This window comes from Equus caballus, chromosome 29, assembly GCF_041296265.1.
Source record: "Equus caballus isolate H_3958 breed thoroughbred chromosome 29, TB-T2T, whole genome shotgun sequence".
Classification (NCBI taxonomy): Eukaryota; Metazoa; Chordata; class Mammalia; order Perissodactyla; family Equidae; genus Equus; species Equus caballus.
The window spans coordinates 43,639,743-43,657,845 of NC_091712.1; the positions used below are offsets into that span (position 1 = coordinate 43,639,743).

Sequence of the window (18,103 nt, forward strand, 5' to 3'; positions counted from 1 at the left end):
CGCCATTCCTACTGAAGAGAGGAGGAAGCGGAGGCCTGAATTCAGGTCACAGTCACATCGCTGCTCAGCAGCAGCACAGGATTTAAGTCTGGATCAGCAGGACTTCAGAGCAACAACCCCCTAGGGTCTGGGAACACCTGCATTCTTAGTCACTCTGCTGCCTGACAAACCACGTGGAAACCCTCTGGCTTCAAGCAACACCATCAATCATTTTGCCCCCACACCCGCTGTTTGGGCAGAGCTCAGTGGGACGGCGCCCCTCTGCTCCACATGGCACTAGGTGAGCAGCTCAGCAGGGCCCAAGGACCCCTCCCCAGAGGGCTGGCCCCAGGGCCACAGGTTGGTGCCAGCTGGGGTCTGGGAGCTCAGCCTGGCCTGTGGCTGGAGCCTCGGCTCCTCTCTACGGGATTCCTCCCAGTTAGGTTCCAAGAGGGAGCGTCCCAGGAACCAGACCCAGGTGTGTGGTGTTTACTCAGAAGTCACACGCCACCATCCCCTCCTCTCTCTCAGTTGGGACAGTCTCCAAGGAGGGGATACAGAGTCAACCACTTGACGGGAGGCGTACGGAGGTCACTGGTGAGATGAGCCAGCGGGATGAACCATGTTGGTGCAGCATTTCGAAAATGCAATGGGCCAAAATACAGGCCCTCCCAGCCTCAGGACCCATCGTCCATGCAGCTGAAACCCCCGTGCTTGGAAGACAGCTGCAGAAAGATCTTTGAGAAGCCTCGCTCTGTCAGTCTTGTGCTGGTACCTGTCCATCACGGTGCCATCAACACTTCCCAAAACACAAGTGTAGTCTCCAGTTCCCTGCTCCAGGTTTCTCAATAACCTCTCCCCCTACTGCCTACGGACTGAAGTGAGTGCCACCCGGAAACACGGTCCTTTCCAGCTCCTTCTCGACCTCCCGTTACATATGGTCCCTGGTCTCCCTGAGCACATCACCCAGAAATGCTTGTGGTGATGCCTAGGGGGGCCTAGGTCTCCAGGCCAAGAACCAGGACCATGGACTTCAGGGTGGTTATGATGATGCCTCTTCTGCAGATGAAGCCGACGCTCAGAAATGCTAACTGCCTATTGGCGGTTGCACAGTGGAGAGAAGATGGTGGTGGAACTCAAGCCTGGTTCTTCTAATTCTGAGTTTAGGGCTTTTCCATACACCACAGCTACAGTAGAGGGTTTGCATCTTCCATGCCATCCTCCAAATTTGTTATTGACCTCTAGGTAACTTGAGAGACAGAGTAATTGAATAGTCAGATAATTTGAATGATTTAGTTGGACACGAGTTTTCACCAGTCCCTCACTTTGAAAATAATGAGGCTTTATTGCAGTTGTGAACAAACAGGAATCATTACCAAGACCTAGAGAAGGCTTTTTCCATGAAACACGAAAGCATACTGAGGTGGAAGCCGGGGAAGGTTATCTCCCATTTACTGGATGACTCTGAGGCCTTGGCTTGCTGTCTGGTGGCTGGATGACACTCCTAGCAGCACTTCTCCTGCCTTCCTAGTTCTGGAAAGGGGTGGACTGCTAAAGAGGAGGCACAAGGCGGCCATGCTCTATGGAGGATGTGCTCCAACAAGCATGGGCACGTGATCCCTCACTCCCGTTGCAGCTGCCCTGCCGAGGCCCTGCCACTACCCCACTTTCCTAGGGTAGATATACATCATGTATACCACCTTGTATACCACATGCACATCACCAGGTATACCACCATATATATCACCGTGTATACCACATGCATATCACCAGGTATACCACCATATATATCACCATGTATACCACCATATATACCACCGTGTATACCACATGCATATCACCAGGTACACTACCATATATACCATCATGTACACCATCATATATACCACATGCACACCATCATATGTACCATCATACATACCATCATGTACACCACCATGTATCCCATCATATATATATACCACCACGCATACCACCATGTATGCCACATGCATACCACCCTGCACACCACCATGTATACTACCATGTATACCACCATGCATACCACCATGTATGCCACATGCATACCACCATGTATACTACCATATATGCCACATGCATACCACAATGTATACCACCATATATGCCACATGCACACCACTATGCATACCACCATGTATACCACATGCATGCCACCATGTATACCACCATGCATACCACCATGCATACCGCCATGTATGCCACATGCATACCACCATGCATACCACCATGTATGCCACATGCATGCCACCATGTATGCCACATGCATGCCACCATGTATACCACCATGTGTACCACCATGCATACCGCCATGTATGCCACATGCACACCACTATGCATACCACCATGTATACCACATGCATACCACCATGTATACCACCATGCATACCACCATGTATGCCACATGCATACCACCATGCATACCACCATGTATGCCACATGCATGCCACCATGTATACCACCATGCATACCACCATGCATACCGCCATGTATGCCACATGCATACCACCATGCATACCACCATGTATGCCACATGCATGCCACCATGTATGCCACATGCATGCCACCATGTATACCACCATGTGTACCACATGTATACCACATGTATACCACCATATATACCACCATATGTACTACCATATATACCACCATGCATACACCATGTACTGCAAAACTAAGTTAGAAGATTCCGTCTTGCCCACCCATATGCAAATCTAACCTTTCTGATATTTCAGCAGTACAAACTAGAAGATGGGATTTCAACAGGAAAATATTTACTGTAGGCTCTCTCCTTCATAATCTATCGATTTCATATCCTTACCACTTTGGCTGAATGTCAATTTTACCCTGAAGACTGCTATTGCAAACTTGAAAACATTTTATTTACCTATGGCATTCAAAATATTAGTGTTGGAAATGAGTAAAGTTTGAGTCTTTCAGTGTTCATACATAAAGTTTATTCTTTCTATTTGAATAATGCTGGTGATTTGCCCTGGTAATTGGGGCCCACAGGCAGAGGGCAGGCCACAGCAAGCAGAGGCCGAAGCAGCCTTCTGTCTGTGGTTTTCCGTTAAGTGTGGTGGTACACAGCTCATTAAATACGGGGCCAGCTTCCCCACTTAACCTCTGGAACCAGAAGCACCTGATTATCACTGTCCTTTAAGCAGAAGCCAAACCCTCCCTCCTCTGATCATTTCGGCTCCAGTGTCCAGCCTGTGCCAATTTGTGCATAAACAGCATCAACAGTGAGGACCTCAGATGGAGGCCCACGGGCTCCCTGCAGACTCGGGGCATCACTGCAGACTCTGCGGGCCCCCCACCCAACCCCAACCCCAACCCCCCGCATCTGTTCCTGCCCTGAGAGGAGCCGGGGTCGCTTCGTGAGGCTCCCAGGAGGAGCAGCCTTTCGTGGACCCTGCAGTGGGAGTACCCCAGGGAGGCCAGGCCTGACTGTGAAAGACACAGCAGCCCTCTCCCGCCACCACGGGACCCTGTAGTGGCACCTCCTCAATCACTCAACCACCAACAATAAGGAACACAGCTGGGCGTCTCTCCTTTTCGTGTTTAACAAAGAATTTGTGTTCCTTATTTGGGGTTTGGGCGTGGTCTCTAGAGCCTCTGTGCAGGGTTTTTGTTGCAGAGCTGGCATCTCACTTCTCCGGATCCAGCCCTCCTAGCCCCTCCCCGACAGAGACCCTCACCCGCCCACTGCAGGAGGTGAGGGTGTCCAGATGGCCAGACCACCCCACCCTGAGGTGTCTGGAGGAGGTCTCCCCCAAGGACTCTTACTGTGCACGCACCCAGGCACTGGACCAGACAGACCTCGGGGGTCTCTAAGGGACCCCCTTCCTCTCCCATCAAGGACTGAACCAGACAAACTGCGGGGGTCTCTAAGGGACCCCCTTCCTCTGCCTGCAGCACCTCCTCCCTTGAGAGTCATAAGACCCGTGGGCCCCTGCAGGCTGAGCCCGGCACCTCCTCCCTCCTTCAGCTCCCCCGTCACAGTCGGCTTCTATCTGTGCAAGTGAACGTCTCTTGGGGGCAGGGGTGAATTTTATTTGGAGCGACAGGCCGTGGAGTTAGTCCTGACCACCAGGAGTTCAGTGGGGGGGGCAGCACTGCCTGTTCCAGAGCCCCCGAACCTCTCTACGCACCTGGCCCCTCTGCACACTGACCAGCTTCTCGCCTTCTCCCCAGGCGTGCTCCCACATGGGGCCCCAGGGCATCCCCCAGTTCTGCCGGACTCTGCCATTGGTGCAGAGGGAGTGCCACCCTGCCCTGAGAGCCCAAGGCGGGGGCCCCAGTCTATCCTGACCTCACCTGTCCTGGTCAGGACCCCTCTCAGCCGTGGGAATGAACAGCCCGCGAGGGTGGCTGAGGTCTCAGGCGCCGACCCCCTCTCTCCCCTGTGTCACAGCTGAGGGAGGGACCACACGGTGCGGGACGTGAGCACACCCCGCTGCCTGGTTTTTGCCTCGCAGGATTCGGCATGTGGTCCGATGTGGGCTGTTTTCTGAGGTTGGAGGAACCAACCCTCAGAAGAGCAGCAGACGTCACAGGTTGAGACTGACGCCACAACCCAGCACCGGACACACACGACTCCACACACCCCACGACCTGCTTGCCTTAAAATGCAGGCGAGTTCCCATGTCTCTCTGAGCCTCAGTCTCTGCAGCTGTGAAATGGGACCAGTAACCCTGATAGACATAGTTGGTGGTGGGGTCAGAGGATGCATCACGGTCCCAGCGCAGTTCTCCACAGAGTTTGGCAGTAGTGCCGTGTGCCGGTGGTGGTAACCGTGGTGGTGCTGGTGATGGAGACAGCGGTGGAAGCAGGTGCTACGGGACAGCAATGTAACGCACCAGCAGCCCCCAGGCTTGGGACTCTGGCCTCATAATTCAGCCTCTGTCTCGGGATGGACCCCACAGCGACTTGGAGCTGACCTCAGTACAGCACCAGGTCTGACGCCTGGAAAGTCTTCCCCGCTGAGCCCCCTGAGGGGTGCCGGAGCTCCATGTGGCAGGGCCCTCGCCTGTGTCCTGGGTCCCTACTGTGTAACAGCAGAATGAACCGGGGAGTTCTCGGCTGGGGGTCAGGGGCCTCTGCTTATCCGGGGCTGCCTTTCCCCTTAGTTCTTCAGTACCACTCCACACAAATCCTTTGCTCTGGCACATGAGTTACTCATAGCCCTACCCCTGAAACAGACTATTCCACCTCCGAATTTCCTCATCTATGACTTCCCAAGACATTCCTGCTCTTCTAATCCCTGAAAATTCAGATTATGTGATGCCTTCAGGCCCAGATAAGCCCTGTCTCCTCCAGGGAGCCCTCCCTGACTGCCCCACTCCAGCCATGGCCCAGATGTGATCTCTCCCTCCTGTGAATATCTATACAGCTCCACCAATGAGCCACATGGAGGACACGCAGCATAGACCCTCTACACTGCAGTTGATTCACATGATGGTCACACTCCACCAATGAGCCACATGGAGGACATGCATCACAGGCTGTCTACACTGAAGCTAATTCACATGATGGTTCACACTCCACCAATGAGCCACATGGAGGACATACATCACAGGCTGTCTACACTGCAGCTGATTCACATGATGGTCACACTCCACCAATGAGCCACATGGAGGACATGCATCACAGGCTGTCTACACTGCAGCTGATCACATGATGGTTCACACTCCTCCAATGAGCCACATGGAGGACATGCATCACAGGCTGTCTACACTGCAGCTGATTCACATGATGGTCACACTCCACCAATGAGCCACATGGAGGACATGCATCACAGGCTGTCTACACTACAATTAATTCACACAATCATTGACAAATATAGAGACGTGATAACCCTTAACTGCGAAGCAGTTTGTGAGGCTTCACTGCAATAACACGCTGGAAGCGTTTAGACAGTGTCTGACAAGGGATGACCATGCAACAATGGTAGCTATAATATCCATCACCACGAGTCATAAAAAAGCAACCCCTTGTCCACAAGGGGGGGCTCTAGTATACTGTAGACATGACATAGCAGAGAAAGAAAAACTGCTTTTTCTGGTTGTACCCAAAAATGACACAGCTTCTAAGTACTACAGGGATCCATAGGAAACACGTGACCACCGTGGAAGCCTTCTCAGGGGCTGGAATTGGAACTTCGTAGAGAAAGGGACCAGGAGATCTGCTTGTCTACCTTCTGTGATGCTCAGTGGACAGAGACGGGAGACACGGGTTTAAGCCGAGCCGGGGACACGGGCCCTGAGGAAAAGGCTATTAAGTGAAGATATCAGCTGCTCATAATGTGCTGTGAGATGTCCGTGTGCTCACGGTCAGGGGAAAAGCCCTTACAATAATTCAGAGAGCGGTAATACAGTATGGCTTGGCCCACGTGCTCACAAACTGCCCCTTAAGTGCAGTAGTTTGGTGTTGAGTGAGGACGTGCTTGTCCACCCGAGGAGACTTGAGGAAATCCTTGTTGCCCACAGACATAGCCCAGAATTTAGTTTATAAAAAGAACCAGCGACTCGAGCTTGTTTTTGAGCCCTTTAGCTGCTTCCGCTGTAAACCAAGTGCCAGGTGGGGAAGAAAATCAAATTATTTCGGGGCTGATGAGTTGGGTTTGCGGTAACAAAGTTGACTGTAGGTATTCAGTCCCCAGTGATTAGAGCATAAAACATCCCCAGTGTTAAATTACACAGTAAGTATACGTTTCCCGACGTGAATTCTAAGTTTCTGTCTGGCTCCTAACACCCCACGTAATCAGCAACAACGTCATTTACATACACAAATTCAACTATGAAAAACTACGTACAGCTGCAATCTTGTATGTGATTGAGTTACAGACCCATCACCTAAAATAGCGGCCGTGCGGTGGGTGCAGGGCGTGGGGAGGGCGTGGGGAGGGCGCGAGGGGCGGGCTTTGTCGAGGAAAAGGAGGACACAGAGCAGACAGGCTCAGGTTGGGGGCGTTTCCTGGCCTTTTGCAAAGCCAAAAATCTTTAGTTTCTCAAAGACTCCTGAAAGTCTGGAAAAAGTCAACTTGAGACCCGGTACCATGTGCCCTTTGTCCTGATGGAGATGATTATTCACAGTTTCTCTTTCTTCGACTTTTAAAACCAGGTAAACTAGGGGCCATAGCTCAATGTGTACACATGCCATAAATTCTCCCTCGCGAAACCACAAGCAAGACTTTTCAAAGCAGTCTGAGGAAGCAAGGCCGGTTAAATATCAAAGAGAGACATTTTAGCCAGCTAACTAAATCTCTCTCTACGGCTTTATTAGCAAGTCCACCACTCAAAGTAAGAAAAGTCAAGGAAACCTTTGCTTTTTTCTTTTTACATTAGACTTTATAAAGTGTTAATTGAGAAATACGCTTAACATAAACGTCAAGGACCACTTAAGAAAAGAATAAAGAAAAAAGAATTATAGGGGAAAGATGCTAAAAAAAAAAAAAAAAAAAGTCCTGAAGGAGTATGCCTGACCAGAGGTGAGGGAGGGCAGTCACCCCGAAACCAGCATCCAGCCCTCCCACAGCCCCTGGCCGAGGACAGGGCGCCTGGGGACAACAGGCTGAGGGGTGACACCGCCGTGTACCACGGAGCCTCGTCTCAGCCCCGTGAGCAACCTGTCCTTCCCACCAGCTGTCGCTCAATTCGTCTTTCACTGAGCAGAGCCTGGCAGGGCTTAGACGGATTCTCAGAAACGGTCCAGCGGTGACGAACACCCATCCTTCCACCTGGGCGACATCAACCAACACAAAAGCAGGTGAGCATGGAGGGCTTAGTGTGTGCTTCTGTTGCGTGTTTCAACCCACAAACCACCGACAGAGATCAGACGTTCCTGAAGTAAAGCCCCAGTGATGGCTACTTAACAGCTGAAGAACGTTCTTAACCGGCAGGTGGGACTGTGCAGAGGACTGACCCATGACATTGGGGGCCCCACCACACACCCCCTCACTGAGAGCTGCCCCCAAACCTGAAGATTCCCTCACTGGGCACAGGCTAGAGGAGACCAGGTGGTCGTCTGGACCCACCACGCCTTAGGACCAGCTCTGGATCAGCTAGTCAACCAGGCCCAGCACGCCTGTCAGATCAGCTCTGGATCAGCTGGTCGTCTGGACCCACCACGCCTGTTCACGAGCTATGGGATACGGTGCAGAGTCATTTGCTATTCGTAACAAAGTACGAGGCTTTGTACACTATTTACTTTTCTTTAATTTGATTGTCAGGCTTTATTTGACTTTTTATAATAGATTCCTCTCCTTCTCTATTACTCAGAGTAAATAATGCTGTTGCTATAACCTACAACCTCAAAAACCAGTGGCTAATAGAAATAAAACCATGGTGTCAGTGGGTGGGTGACTTGGGGGCCCTGGCTCCCTCACAGCTCCACCCTTAAGGTCTCCAGTGGGATCTCTGCATCCAGCGGGGCACGAAGGGAGACAGAGAAAGGGGTGCCCCATAACCTTTAACAGCCAGATTAGTGTGTAACACCATTATCAGAGAGGCTGTCTGCTCACGTGACATGGCGATTCCTGTGTGTTATGGGCTGAATGTGTGTCCCCCCAAATTCCTTTGTTGAAGCCTGACCCTCACTGCCACTGTATTAGGAGATGGGACCTCTAAGGAGGTGGTTGAGTTAAATGAGGTCAGGAGGGTGGGGCTTGATCTAATTCTTGTGCAAGGAGACTGCAGAGAGCTCTGTCTGTCTGCACACACACTGATAAGAGGTCAGTGGGACCCACGGCAAGATGGCACTGTCTACACGGCACAAAGAGAGGCCTCAGGAGGAACCATCCCTGCTGGCACCTTGAACTTGGACTTCCAGCCTCCAGAGAGCTGTGGGAATAACTGTCTGTTGTTTAAGCCCCGTCAGTGGTATCCTGTTTCAGCCCAGTGGACTGAGACAGTGTGTTAGAGTCAGAACAGATTCTGAGAACAACTGGTGAAGAAAAAATAACCAACATTTTCCTGAAATTTTTACCCTTCACCAGCCATTTGTGTGCCTGAAAGGCCATCCTTGAGAATGTCGTTTACTCATCACTCCATTCGACGAGCATCATCGCTGTCCCCTCTGGGAGCCCACAGATTTCCAGGGCAGGACCAAGAAAACGCAGAGGAAATGCAAGCCAAGCTCCCTGCCACGCGTGTGCAGTGAAGTTGAGAGTCACGCCATTAGACGCACACAGCACCGTTGGGTATGCACACAAGACAAAATAAAATCAGTCCCCAAATGGATGTCCCACGGGCATCCCGGGACCAGCTAAACACCGAGGCTGCAGAAGGGAGAGGACCTCCAAGCACTGGAAGAAAGGTTTTTAGCGAGGACAGAATTTTAAGGCACCAGAAGTGGAGTGGAGCATAAGGGATTAAGGAACAGGTTGTGAGCTCAAACCCAGGGTCACGGGTGTGCTGGGATGGACGAAGTGTCCCACCCTGAGGGGCACGGTGACCATCCACCTTGACCCCCTGTGTGGGGCTGCCCCTGTGGCGTCCCTCCCTCCACGGGCGCTGGGCTCAGTTGCATGCGACCCTCACAGGGAGCAGCTGGCCCCAGGCTTCCTGGTGGGGTGGAGCCATTTCACAGGCTGCCTTGTGGGGCGGGGGCTGCCTCTGCTGACCAACGCCCCTGTCAGTCTCAGAGAGGACCGAGCAGCACCGTCCCCCCAGGGCCCGCGGCCCCTGCACACCCTGCCACTCGGAGTGAGCGAGGAGGCCTTCCTGTGTGGAGATGCTGAAATCCAGCTGCACCGTGCACTCCTTCTGCTTCAGCATTTCCACAAATGGCTCCATCGGGGGTGGCTGAGGCTCAGAGCTAATTAGTTCATAATGGGGCAAAGCATCCCGGGATCCAGGCCTGGGGTACCAGGGGAGCAGCTGGAGGGGCAGTCTGCCTCCTCAGTGTGACAGCATGCTCAGCCACGCTTCATTATGGAAGGGGCCCGTTTGGCTGAACCCCCAGAGAGAAGACTGCTTCTCCTCAAAGCCGTCTGGAGCTGGTCCAGCCAGGAGGGTCTGAGTCAAGGCCGCTGGGTTCACATCCCGGCGCTGTGACTTGGGTGACGCTGCTTCAGTGGTTAAGGAGGACAGTACTGCAGCTTCCTGTGGATTACGGGAAATAAGGTGCGCATGGCACTGGCACGGACTCAGTCTGCTCTGCGTCTCTAAGTGAAGGACTTGGTCTCCAGGTTTCCAAATGAAATCGATTTTGGTGTATTTCATATTATTACTCAGTGGTCACATGTGGCAGATGCGAGGCGATGAATCCTGCGCCGGCAGTCTCCTTCCTCACTTGGTGGATATTCGAAAGCTCCCTTTTACAGAGAAGGAGAAAGGACCATCGATGGTATGTTTAGATACCATCTCTTTGGCACCCACGGTACGAGGACTGAGATGCCCAACACCTTGAAACGTTCCTGGAGAAACAAAGGACACGACTTCTGCCCTTGAAATCTCGGGGAAGGGAGATGCACACACGTGACGCCACTAGAAATGGACCCCAGAGAGGGCAACAACTGGGGACAAACCGTGCGCAGCCGCCCGCCCGCCAAGGGACCCGCAGGACCGCAGGTAACCCTTCTGTCCACTCCAGGCCGTGGAGCTGGCCAGAGGAGGAGAGCACGCCGCACCCCGTGACCTGAGAAACAGACGTCTGCAGAGAGAAAGGCTGTGCATCCACCCACCCCTCCAGGTGCAGCTCAGACGCAGCGCCCACGAGCCTTTCTGGATCCCTCTGCCCGGGTGGAGCCCCTCCCAGAGCGGGCGGTGCAGGGGCTGGACTCGCCGCTGGTCTTTGAAAACAACAGTGCTCCCAGGAGGGTGCTCGCCGAGGCCTCGCAGGCTCTCCAACCCTGGAGACAGCCTGGTGCTCCAGCCTCACCCCTAGCTGTGTCCCTGTGTGCAGAGGCCACGTGGGCCCCTGGTTGCTCCTCCGCCCCCTGCTCAGAGCTCCCCCACACACGGGCCTCCCCACCTAAAGGAGTAACTTAATTCTCTGTCAGAGCCCCCCCTTCACCCCGAGAACGATGAGGCATGCCCTTTCCGGTGGGCGGGCCGAGGGCGCATGAGCGCCCCCAGCCCAGCCTCCGCCCCCGGCCCAGCCCCCGCCCCCGGCCCGGCCTCCACCCCCAGCGTCACGGCAGCGGTGATGACCACTGACTGTTAACCTTCCTGCTCAAATTAAGAAGTCGGGCTCCTCTAAGACATACAGAAATTAACCAAATTCAGGCATCTGAAAGGAAGAGACCCCCTTCGTGTCATAGGATGAGGGTGGAAGAGTACATGACAAGGTGCCATGGACTGAAGTCACTCCAAAAGACACGTCCACAGCCTCGCCCCAGAACCGAGACTGGGTCCTTGCAGATGAGATGAAGCTAAAGATCGTGAAGTGAGGCCTTCATCCCGCATCAGGGTGGCCCTAAATCCAATGACTGGGGTCCTTATAAGGGACAGAAGAGGAGAGACACAGAGGAGAAGCCACGTGAAGACCGAGGCAGAGATGGGAGGGAAGTGGCCACCAGCCAAGGATGCCTGGAGCCCTAGAAGCGGGTAGAGGCAGGAAGGCTCCCCCAGAGCCCGAGGGAGCCCGGCCCTGCCGGCACCTTGACTTCCGACTTCTGGCCTCCAGACCATGAGAGAGTCAACTCCTGCTGTTCTAAGCCACCCCCTGTGTGGTCGTCTGTTCCCCCAGCCCGAAGACAAGTCCCTGCCCTCTCTGGACCTCAGTTTCCAGGTCACAAAAGGACAGGACAGCCCTCCGGAGTCATCTCTAAAAGCCCGTGACTCTGTGGCCCCCATCTGAGGTGAGGCATCGCGACACAAGCAGCCTGGGTTCCTTCAGGGCCAAACACCTCTGCACACACATCCCACACCCAGCAGTCCCCAGAAGGCTGGCACACCCTCTCCATACACCCCTTCGGGGAAGCCTGATTTGTGAGGCCTCCGTCACTGATGGGGTCTCTGTGGCAGCCTTGGGAGCACAGGGAAGGGCAGGAACCCTGTGGGCAGAGGCTGGAACAGCTCCCTGCTCCGCCTCCGGGAGGCAGGCGTGAGAAAGCCTCATGTGGTTTCCACGGCAGGTTTCTGGTTTCCAGGAGGCAAACCTGTTTTCACAGGACCCTGTTTCATTGCCCGCAAGTGGGGGTTTCAAAACTGTCTATTCATCTTTCATGTCTTCATTTATCTGAGATCTATCTGTCTTTTCTGTAGCACAGCGTCCAAACTTCCCTGGTGGGAAATGAAATCCGTTCCGTCACAAAAGTGGACCATTTGCCTGCCTTGTGGATGGGTGGAGATTCGATTTGGCTACGTAGAGTCAGTCAGCACCTGCAGCACCCGGGGAAATAATAATAATGGTGATGATGGGAACAGTAATGACGAAGGGAGGAGGACAGGCTCGTTTCTGAGCCTCACCAAGTGCAAGGCGCCGAACTGAGCATTAATTCACATTAACTCATTGAATCCTCACAAGAGTGAGGTGGAGTTAGGAGGATTTCCTTATAAATTAGGAGAACGGGCCCAGGCCGACTCACACCAGGTTTCTCTGACTCCAAGGCCTGTGAAGGTGGCTGCCACTCGGCCTGCTGCCTCTTGAAGAGCAGGAACGGTGTCAGCCATGGAGCAGGCGTGATAGAGGATGGTGACGGGAAACCACATCCTCCCAGGACGCTGGCCTCGTTATTCCACGTATGCTGCTTTAACAGGGGCACCAGCCACTTTAGGAAAATTCAGCATCTAGAATTATATTAACTTGGAGTTTGTGTGTGTGCATGTATGCACTGTGTACAAGTGTCTTGCATGTGTGCACGCATGAGTGTGGATGATTTGTCTGAATGTATGTGTGCATGTATACATTGTGTGTGCCTGTGTGTACGTGTGTGTGCATGGGTGTGTGTGCTGTGTGCATTACATGTGTGTATGTGTGTGTACATATCTCTGTATGCACATGTGTGTGTGTCTCTATGTGCATGTGTAGGTATGTGTTGTGCCCATGTGTGCATATGTGCATGAGTGTACACATGCATTACATGTGTCTTGTGGGCGTTGTGTGATAGGTGTATGGTGTGTGCATGTGTCAGTGTGTGTGTGTACATGCACCCGTGTGTGCATGTGTGTATGTATGCCCATGTGCACATGTGCAGGAACATGAAGGACGGAGGTTGTGGAGTGAGCTGCAGGAAGCCGTTCAGCCAGGAGAGTACCTGAGATGTGCGGGGTGTGGAGAAATTAGTCCTGCGACACTGAGAAGAAAGTGGGAACTGAGTGTGTGATGTGTGCAAGCACCTCTCAGCTCCTCTCAGGATTTTATCAGAGAAGTTCTCCCTGGAAGGAGCTCTGAGCTTGCTCCTCCGAGAGGCAGGCAGAGGGTGGAAGGGGACCATGTCCTGGGAAGGTCCTGCTCAAGCACAGGCAGGCTGCTGCCCAGGGGCCGAGTGGGGGCTAACTCCTCCTTTTCAGGCCCACAATCATTCAGTGTAATATCTGACTCTCCCCGAGGCCTTGGGACAGTGTGTGCAGTGCAGTGGCGGGGGCGCTGTCAGACAGGGCAAACCCCGGAGGCCACAGGCACTTGGGGACGTGGCTTGGAGAAGGAGGGGAGGACGTGCACAGCGAGGCTCAGCCATCAAAGAGGCCTGGTGCTTGTGTCTTGCAGGAATTCGCCGACTCCGTGTCCCAGCTGGTCACGCAGAAGTTCCGCGAGCTGACGGCGGGCCTGACGTCTGTGCACGCCCGCCACAAAGCGCTGGCAGGAATCGTCATGACCAAAGGTAAACGCCCCTTGTTTTTCCTGTGGGAATCCCGTCCACAAGGAGAGGGGTTTACTGTTCGCCTGATCTTGGGAGCCAAAGGATTCTCTCTTCCGGACAAAGACATGAAAAGGAGAACGCACCAGGAACAGAGATCAGAGACAGAAGTGGAGGCCCAGCAGCGTGCTGACAGTGAGGAAAGTCAGCTCCACACGGCATCTCTCCACTTCCACAGGAAAGGTGACATTGGATCTGGCCCGTCTCCTTCCGATTAGGCGTCATCCCCACACTCGCTCTCAGGAAGAACGTGCGGTGTTGGTATTTGTAAAAGCTGGAATCTGAGGTTAGGCCATGCCGCCCAGCGAGCCGCTTCTGGCTGCCGGGTGAGGCCTCCTTCTCCTCCTCCCCCATCCCACACGCGTTTCCCCTGTGCGCAGGAGGGCAGCCCATTCCAGAGAATCTACTTGACCCGAGAATTCCAAGTCCCCCCTGGGGTGCCAGCCACCCCCCAAATCCCAGTGCAGGAGACAGAAGGTGCTCCTTCCTGCCAACACGCCCCACCCCACGCTGCTCTCAGACGGATCCCATTCTCAGACACAACAATGACAGAACCGGAAGGAAGCACCCGATACCAACGGGCAAGATCATGGCCAGGTGGTGAAAAGGACGGTTGAATTTAAGCAACCAGTTTTGGTGAAAACATCTCACTACTAACCTCCTAGTAATAACCAAACAGCTAGTTGTTTGAATTCAATGGTTTCTAGTTCCACAGTTTTCCATGGGTTGGTAATGACCTCCTAGAGGTCATGGATTATCGTACAGAATAACTGATTTGGGTTAAGTTGCGCACACACACAGTCTTGCTCTGCACGTGTAACGAAGTCTACGTGTACCTGATGTCCAAAAATATTTATGTCAAAAATCAGGCAAAAGCCAGATGATGGCCACGTTTGTCTCATCCTTCTGGACCTGCAGGGTCTCCTCTGTGGTCCGACACGGGGACCGAGTGGCAGCAGAGCCACTCAGGACTCATCTCAGTTTTAGCACAAGGACAGATCACTTCCTGTCCACCTGGGGCATCTCGGTAAGATGGAAATACAGACTCCTCCTCACAATGTAATCTGGTGACTGGGGTAAAGTCTACGAAATGCTTTGAAAGGTGAAAATTACTTCACAAGGACAAAGCTCTAAGTCACAGATGATTCAGTTTCATCAATGATACCGTCCTATCTGGTGACTGCATCCCGCCCGGGACACTGACGTTTGCCCTCCTTTCATACATCTGATGACATCTGCATCTTTGCACAATAGGAAGTGTTCTCAACCGAGGGCTAGGAGTTCACTCAGTGCAGATCGTCGCTGCTGGATGCGGCTGATCTTTCATCCAGCCGGCCAGCAGCCACTAATCAGACACATCTATACACTGGGCGCCGTTCTGCCTGCACGAGGGTGCCAAGAAAAGACACAGCACCACTCCAGGACCTGACCATCCAGGGCACAGGGAGAGCCATGCCGGCAGAGATGGGTTGCTTAGGTTTGTATCCCAGCTCCACTGGCAGCTAGTGATACAACCACGGGCCAACCACCCTCTCTGGGCTCCATCTTTCCACCTTTAAAATGGGGACAAGGGTAACACCTGCCCAGGAGGGTCGTTTGAAGGTCAAATGTGTTCGTGCATAAACAGCACTTAGAAAGATGCCTGGCCCATAATACCTGCTGTCTTTAGGAATAGCACTCTCTCATTCACAAATCGCTTACTGAGTGCCTGCCATGTGCTCGCATCCTAGATTCCAGGAAAAGAGCAGAGAACAAAACAGACCACGTGCCGGCAGCATGAATCTTGTACCCTGGTGGGGAACGGGTCATAGAGAACAATTTAGATCCAACGTAAGAAGTATGAAAGAGGAATGTGCACGGAGTTGTAGGGTCACATAAACAAAACTTTGGCAAATTTTAAAATTTGGAGCCTTGCATGGATTTTTCTGCCACAGATTCCAGGATGACACAATCTAACGTAATTTGGTCTGACCCATGAGTGTGAAGGAAAGAAGGAGGGAAGAGATGGAGGGAGGGAGAGGCATCCACCATGCTGCTTCTTTATTGTGAGATATATTTCCAACCCCAGAAGCGTGCATCAGTGTCACGTGGTGAGGACTTTTTGAACATTTCCCAACTCTGAAGCTGTGATTGCCCTCTATATTTCCACTTTTCTGGGAAACTCAATTCCAGAAAGTCTTGAAAGCTGCTCTCAGACTTTCCTTGGAAAAGAGTAAAGTTTCACAAAGACTTGTGGAAGAATGGTCCTTAAAAATGGCCAGTGTGGGCACTGTCCTGTGGCCTAGTGGTTAAGTTTGGCGCACTCCGCTTTGACAGCCCAGGTTCAGTTCCCAGGCGCAGACCCACACCACTCGTTGGCAACCACGCTGTCGTGGTGACGCACATACAAAACGGAGGAAGATTGGCAACAGATGTTAGCTCAGGGTGAATCTTCCTCAGCAAAAATTAAAAAGTGGCCAGTGAATACACTGTTTTAGGTGCAGATGATTTATCTATATGAGCTAAATTTATTATATGAAAGTGAGCCTTTACAAGGTAAACTTCACTAATTAGTAATTTATGAACATTGAAGAATAAATTGCTGAAATTTACTTTCTTGTTACAAAGAGAAGATTCAATAAACGTTAATTAAACAGAGATTAGGGAGAAATGTGAAAAATTATTAATATAAATATTTTTAAATATTTGCTTAAGTTGATGTGCCATTTACTCTTCCTTGTAATTCAGTTATTCAAGCAAATGCCTCTGAAACTCTAAGATGGGGTGATGTGTCTTACTCTGGTTGCTGTATGTAAATTACAATGTTACAAAATTAAATCACTTTAAAATAAGACATGATTCAATTGCCCTCTCCACTTTTAGGTGGGATGCCAATTCATCCACATCAATTAGCTCATATAAAGTCATTTTCATTTATGACGCTGAGACCATTTTGTAGCTGTTATAAGAAACATGATAAGAAAAAAGTATACTTAAGAGCAGAATAGTTTTTACTTTCATCAAAATAATGCAGTCATATGGTAAAAATTCACACAGAGGAGAATTTATGAATGAAAACATTTTCCCACACTCTCCTTGTTTCCCTTTACTCCTCAGAGGCAGCCTTTTTTTTGTTGAGGAAGATTAGCCCTGAGCTAACATCTACCACAAATCCTCCTCTTTTTGCTGAGGAAGACTGGCCCTGAGCTAACATCTGTGCCCATCCTCCTGTGCTTTATATGTGTGATGCCTGCCACAGCATGGCTTGACAAGCGGTGCATAGGTCCAAACCCAAGATCCAAACCGGCGAACCCCGGGCCACCAAAGCGGAACGTGCAAACTTAACCACTGTGCCAACAGGCTGGCCCTGAGGCAGCCATTTCTAATCATTTTTAATTTTTGCTCTCCTGACTCTAAATACTGCATTGGTTCCATATGTCTAGATTTTCAATTTCAAATAGTATCTGTTGACTCGCACTATTAATATGTGATACTTTTTTATTTTTCATTAATTTGTAATATTTGTGATGTTAGATAATATACTTAAACCTTTATTTCTTATATTACCAAATTTAGCTGGTGCACCTTCACTTCCTGTTCTCTAAATCCAGGATGGTAGCCCCCAGCCTCATCCTCCCTAGCCAATTTCTCTCCACTGTAAGCGTATTTTTACATTATCGTAACGGTTGGTATTTATATTCTAGTCTAGAGCATAATTAACTGGTTCTGTATTTTGTCTGTCCTGTGAGTCTAAGAGTTGAGAATTGTTAGAGAGTACCTACGCGGTCAGGACACCGCGGAGCGGGGCAGTGAGCTGGAATTCCAGCTGGCGCTGGGTCAGTGGAATGTCTCTCCTGAAAGAGAACAGCCTGGCGTCCGGGTCACGCAGATTCTTGATGCTTCCATCTCTAGCTAACAACCGTGTTACCTTTAAGCCTGATTCAAAATTGTGGCTAGACTTTGTTAAAGAGCTTTTGAAATATTGTGTTTTCCAGAATACCAATTTTCTTTTTTCTTACTTGAAAAAACGAGAATGTGCGTTTGGTGTGTGTGCTGAATTATGTAGCCGCTAAGTCATCAAGTCCATAAGCAGACCCACTTCCTTCCCCTGTGGAGCCCCTGACGCTGGCCCGTGTGCCTGCACTTCCAGCCGGGACCACAGCATCAGCATCTTTCTCATCTCTTCTCACCTGATAGAGGGCATCCCCAAGAAACAGCCTTTAAAACGTGGGAGTAGAAACTGAATACTCTGGGATTGCAAACAGTTTTGATTTGGTTCTCATGCTACTGAAAGGGAGGGATTCTAGGCTTGCAAGTAGT

General features: G+C 51.6%; 1 protein-coding gene across 1 annotated transcript in view; it reads left to right on the forward strand.

The window, feature by feature from the left end:
- Positions 1-18,103, forward strand: part of ADARB2 (adenosine deaminase RNA specific B2 (inactive)) — a 455,480-nt gene that overhangs the window by 374,555 nt on the left and 62,822 nt on the right. Inside the window, exon 4 of the mRNA XM_023632103.2 lies at positions 13,654-13,768. Coding sequence (XP_023487871.1) covers positions 13,654-13,768 — 115 coding nt within the window. The remainder of the gene's footprint in view (positions 1-13,653; positions 13,769-18,103) is intronic.